The sequence below is a fragment of the Ursus arctos genome, unplaced genomic scaffold (assembly GCF_023065955.2).
Source record: "Ursus arctos isolate Adak ecotype North America unplaced genomic scaffold, UrsArc2.0 scaffold_34, whole genome shotgun sequence".
In the NCBI taxonomy this organism is placed as follows: Eukaryota; Metazoa; Chordata; class Mammalia; order Carnivora; family Ursidae; genus Ursus; species Ursus arctos.
The window spans coordinates 10,420,738-10,426,244 of record NW_026623030.1 but is presented as its reverse complement, the minus strand read 5'-3'; the positions used below and the strand labels follow the sequence as shown (position 1 = coordinate 10,426,244).

At 46.0% G+C, this 5,507-nt stretch overlaps 1 protein-coding gene across 1 annotated transcript; it reads left to right on the top strand.

The window, feature by feature from the left end:
• On the top strand, positions 1-5,194 carry XBP1 (X-box binding protein 1). Its single transcript, XM_026484726.4, has 5 exons — positions 1-283; positions 1,220-1,316; positions 2,158-2,292; positions 3,600-3,745; positions 4,052-5,194. The coding sequence occupies exons 1-5, from the start codon at positions 51-53 to the stop codon at positions 4,236-4,238; spliced, it is 798 nt and encodes a 265-aa protein (XP_026340511.3). The 5' UTR covers positions 1-50; the 3' UTR covers positions 4,239-5,194.
• The last annotated feature ends 313 nt before the right edge of the window (positions 5,195-5,507 follow it).

The following is a 5,507-nucleotide window of genomic DNA, read 5'->3' as shown; positions in this document are numbered from 1 at the left end:
CCGGCCCGGCGGACGGCGGCGGCGCGCACTGGCGTAGACACACACGGGCCATGGTGGTGGTGGCACCCGCGCAGAGCCCGGCCGCCGGGGCCCCCAAAGTGCTGCTTCTGTCCGGCAAGGCCGCCGCCGCCGCCGCCACCGGAGCCCCGGCCGGCCGGGCTCTACCACTCATGGTGCCGGGCCAGCGAGGGGCCAGCCCGGAGGCGGCGAGCGGGGGGCCGCCCCAGGCGCGCAAGCGACAGCGCCTCACGCACCTGAGCCCCGAGGAGAAGGCGCTGCGGAGGTGGGCGAGGGTCGGGGCGCGGACCCTGAGGGCGACGGGCGAGGGGCTGGGACCCGGATCCGAAGCCGGGCGCTGACCGCCTGCCGCGCTCGGGCGCCCGCGGCCTGGCCGGTGGGGTGCCAGCGTGGCGCGGGGCGGGGCAGGAAGTCGGGAGTCCCGGGCTGCCCAGGCCTTTGTTATCCCCCCTTCTTTTCTGTCTCATTAGAGATGCGTAGAGCTGGGTGTTCGCGCACTTGGGTTCCAGGACCTCTTGTTAGGTGGCCACAAACCCGTCATTCAGCTTTTCTGCATTTGGGCAGTGGCATGGACTCGATTGACCTACTTTTTTGGAGGGGCACGGAGCCGAAATGACAGTTGTCGAAAGGGCTGTGAGCTCTGTGAGGCTCACTGGTCAAACTTAGTCCCCGCGCCCTTAAAAATGGTATCTATTCATGAGGTCGTTGGAAAGATTGAGTGAGAAATGCCGAGTAGGCAGTTCTCGGTAAATGTACTTTTGTGATCACAGTGCCTTTTGTGATTTAAGTGCCTCCTCGAGCAGACACCGGGCCCAGCCGCCCGAGACTGCCCAGGATGTCAGCCTTTATTGTCCTCTCCTTTATTTGAGTTATACGGGGAGTAAAAGTGGGTGGAGGAAATCTCTTATGATGCAACGTGAGTAGTATTTGTGTCCAGCGTCCTTGCTGTGGCCGGGATGCGACGGGGGTGTGGATGACGCAGTATGGGGGAGAATGAAGCAGTTCTTCAAGCCAGATCCACGAAAGGCTCTATTTTTTTGTTTTGTTTTGTTTTGTTTTATTGAGGGGAGGAGCCTGGAGTGTATTTTACCTCAGTGTACCTGATATTGTAAATGAAAATGAAAGTACCAGCTGGCCAAGTTCTCAAAGATATACATAAGGTTTGAGATGACTTAGTGTGGTCTGTCCCTTTTGTTCTCAGGAAACTGAAAAACAGAGTAGCAGCCCAGACTGCCAGAGACCGAAAGAAAGCTCGGATGAGTGAGCTGGAACAGCAAGTGGTAGATTTGGAGGAAGAGGTAAAAATACTTAAGGTCAAACTCTTAGCTTTATTTCTTGTATATTCTTCCTTGGTGAATGTCCTGATGTTTGCTGCCCATGCCAAGTTGTTTCTGTCTCTTTAGAATACAATCGAACAGTTAATTAAAAATTAAACTAAAAAAAAATTAAACGAATCTAAGTTAAGGTAAATAGGTAATTAAGTGATTAAGTGTTGAAACTTGATGAGAGCAGAAGTGGTTGACCCTCTGGCATTTGGTGCTAGATCTATCTCAGAGCTGGTGAATTACAACATTACAACGTTTATCAAGTTAGTACTAAGAAATTCGTAAAAGCAGATAGAAAACCGTTGCTTAAACCTGAGACCCTTCCTGGCTTGGCCAAAAGTCCACTAACGGTTCCCTTTCCCTTCTAGGGCCCACTTATTACCTAATCTTAAATTGTTGCCAGCTACACATCTTGAATACATAAGGATTCCATACACACACACACACTTTTTAAACATATTTTGATTTTATGGTCCATCATTACCCCTTCTGTTACAACCTAATTCAAGATAGGAATTTTTTTTTTTTTTTTTTTTTTTGCCATCATATCTAAATTAAAGCCACAAGTCACACTTTGCTGAGGTCTGTATTGGTAAGTTGGAAACATTGTTATTTGTGACCCCACGACATGGCACTTGTTTTTCATAACTATGACCTTTCCTTCGAATACCTACTGTGAACCAACCGTATAAGCAGAGTTTTCCAAAAGGACAAGGAGAAGGGAAGGAAAACAACCATAGTGAAACATCGTGAGGTGGATTCTTAAGTGAAAGAAGTGGATGTTTTAATAGCTTCTTCTTGAACTTACTTCCAGAACCAAAAACTTTTGCTAGAAAATCAGCTTTTACGAGAGAAAACTCATGGCCTTGTAATTGAGAACCAGGAGCTAAGACAGCGCTTGGGGATGGATGCCCTGGGTACTGAAGAGGAGGCGGAGACCCAGACCAAGGTAAGTCAGTTCATTTGTCTATGCCCCCTATGTGAGAATTGGTTCTAAGTGACATGACTCCTTAATGACACTGATTTTTCAACTGTGTAGTGAATAGTACTAAATCCTAATAATTAAAGTAAGTTACACAGCTAAGAGCAAGTACTAACAAATATCATAGCCAACAAGATGTACCATGTCAGTGTTAAAAAGAACCAGAAAAAGAGAGCCAGTCAAATCTAACTGAATGGTACTAAAACTGTAGTAGTTCTTTGATGAATATGAATGAGTAGGGAAAGGATTTACTGTGTTCGTGACACCCCTCTGACAGAAGGTGATTATGGGCTTTAATGCACAGACATGGCAAATTTATTGATAGCACTTAAGTGGTTGACAGTAGGGCAGTTCTACTCTGTGAAGGTAATGTTCAGAACAAACTTAAAAAATTACTGTCCAAAAAGACTTGGGGCCTACAATTCACTATGGAACTTTATTACTTAAGAAAACTATTATGGGGGCACTTGGGTGGCTCAGTCAATTAAGCGTCTGTCTTTGGCTCAGGTCATGGTCTCAGGGTCCTGGGATGGAGCCCTGCATCAGGCTCCCTGTTCAGTGGGGAGTCTGCTTCTCCCTCTGCTGTTCCCCCTGCTTGTGTTCTCTCACTCTCTGTCAAATAAATAAATAAAATCTTTGAAAAAGGAAAGAAGAGGAAATTATTACGGAGGGGCGCCTACCTAGCTCGGTCGCTGGAGCATGAGACTCTCGATCTCAGGGTTGTGAGTTAGGCCCCACTTTGGGTGTAGAGATTACTTACAGTAAAATCTTATTTTTTTCTTTTTAAGATTTTACTAAAGAGAGAGCATGAGTGGGGGAAGGAGGGGCAGAGGGAGAGGGAGAAGCAGACTCCCCGCTGAGCAGGGAGCCCAATGTAGGGCTCGATCCCAGGACCGAGATCATGACCTGAGCTAAAGGCAGACACTTAACCGACTGAACCACCCAGGTGCCCCTAAAAGTAAAATCTTAAACAAAACGAAACATTATGAAGAATATCATTGAAGATATTATTTAAGAATATCAGTCCTTCCTGAATCTTTGCTTAGCGTAAAGATGTTTCATTGCTTAGAAAATGACAGAAGTTAGTCTTGCCTCTCTTTTCTCCTCTCCTCTTAAGAGGACTCAATAAAGTGGAAATAAGGGAAAGGAAAGATTTCAGCTCTAAAGAATAGTTTCCAGCTTTTTTGGAAGTTGAGAGTCACAGCTGCCTGGTGAGCATTTCCTTGAGGACTCTGCAGTTGGAGCTGTTTATTGACGTTGGTCTTTCTTCCCAGGGGAATGGAGCGAGGCCGGCGGCCGGGTCTGCTGAGTCCGCAGCACTCAGACTACGTGCACCTCTGCAGCAGGTGCAGGCCCAGTTGTCACCCCCTCAGAACCTCTCCCCATGGATTCTGACAGTGTTGACTCTTCAGACTCTGAGGTAGGTTTTTTGAATTTAGTAAAGAGCTGTATAACTAGTTAATTCCATCTGTTTGATGTCTGACATTCCCAATCAGAGGAGCGCAGAAGTTAGTTTTGGTTGGGTTACAGGTGAGCATCGACTGCCTTCCTATCTCCAGGTAATTTTAGGACATAGAGTGAGGTATATAGATAAATGGGTCTGTGGGTTTTGGAGGTCATCCTACCGTGATTAATTTACATTGTGGGCCCTAGGAGTAAAGTATTCCAGGAAAATTCTCAGTGCATTCTGATGGTTGGATTCCATTTAATTTTTTGCCTCTTGCAGTCTGATATCCTGTTGGGCATTCTGTTCAACTTGGATCCAGTCATGTTCTTCAGATGTCCTTCCCCAGAGTCTCCCAGCCTGGAGCAGCTCCCAGAAGTCCACCCAGAAGGACCCAATTCCTTACCGGCCTCCCCTTCTCCGTCACTGGGGACGTCATCAGCCAAGCTGGAAGCCATTAATGAACTGATTCGTTTTGACCACGTATATACCAAGCCCCTAGTCTTAGAGATACCCTCTGAGACAGAGAGCCAAGCTAATGTGGTAGTGAAAATTGAGGAAGCACCTTTCAGCCCCTCAGAGAAAGATCACCCTGAATTCACTGTCTCAGTGAAGGAAGAACTTGTAGAAGATGACTTCATTCCAGAGCTGGGCACCTCAGATCTACTTGCATCCAGCCACTGCCTGAAGCCATCTTCCTGTCTACTGGATGCTTATAGTGACTGTGAATATGAGGGCTCCCCTTCTCCCTTCAGTGACATGTCCTCTCTGCTTGGTGTAGACCATTCTTGGGAGGACACTTTTGCCAATGAACTTTTTCCCCAGCTGATTAGTGTCTAAGGAATGATCCAGTGCTGTTACCCTTCTCCTTGACCATTATGCTGCCTGGAAGATAGCAGAGAAGCCTGTGCTTCATTTAAAAAAGCCAAAGTAGAGGGTGTACAGTCCTAGGGAATTCCTCTAAAGTATTTGTTCAAACAGTATAGGTCACCCCAATATTGTCTTTTGTCATCCAGCAGTCCAAGGTACTCAGATATATTACTATAATCCAGAATTACAGCTTTTGAGGTTGTACCCTTATCTTAAGGGCAGTAGTTTGCCCTAAAATTCTATGTAAGGGTCATTGGACAAGCGTCTTAGACATGGAATTTATGAGTGGCCCTTTAACATTTCTTTTCCCCCTTCTTGGCATCCCAGGCTTGCCTCCAATTTTAGGTCCTTTAGTTTGCTTCTGCAAGCAGAGAACACCTACCTGAGGGGGCTCCTTTCCCTCATGTACAGTTCAAGTAAAGATCAAGAATCTTTTGTAAAACTATGGAAATTTACTATGTAAATGCTTGATGGAATCTCCCTGCTAGTGTAACTTTTGGAAGGTGCTTTCTCCATTTATTTAAAACTACCTGTGCAATTAAAAAGTGCAATGCAGTGTCTTTGTTCTTTGGTAAGTCTGTTTTCTAGGTGTTTCACTGTTTGCCATGAGAGTGCTTTATCCAACTTCAGTGAGCATGCCACTTTTTAAAGGATTTTCCCCCTTAGTTACTGCCTGCTTCAGTTTCTGGCTGTTGTTAAGTGATACAATCTACTCTTTGAGCAGTTGTGTATTTCTGAGAGTTTCTTTAGCCTAACTGGCCAATATCACAGACTAGTAAGTGGCAGAGCTAGAACGCCTAACCATTATTTTGCTATACCATCTTATGTTAAGACAAGGACGTACCATTAAATATCAAGATTCTCTTGC

Coding starts and splice junctions, on each gene's coding strand:
- XBP1 (XM_026484726.4), top strand. CDS start 51: ATGGTGGTGGTGGCACCCGCGCAGAGCCCGGCCGCCGGGGCCCCCAAA. Junction 2,293..3,599: donor AGGCGGAGACCCAGACCAAG/GTAAGTCAGTTC, acceptor CTTTCTTCCCAG/GGGAATGGAGCGAGGCCGGC. Junction 3,746..4,051: donor TTGACTCTTCAGACTCTGAG/GTAGGTTTTTTG, acceptor TGCCTCTTGCAG/TCTGATATCCTGTTGGGCAT.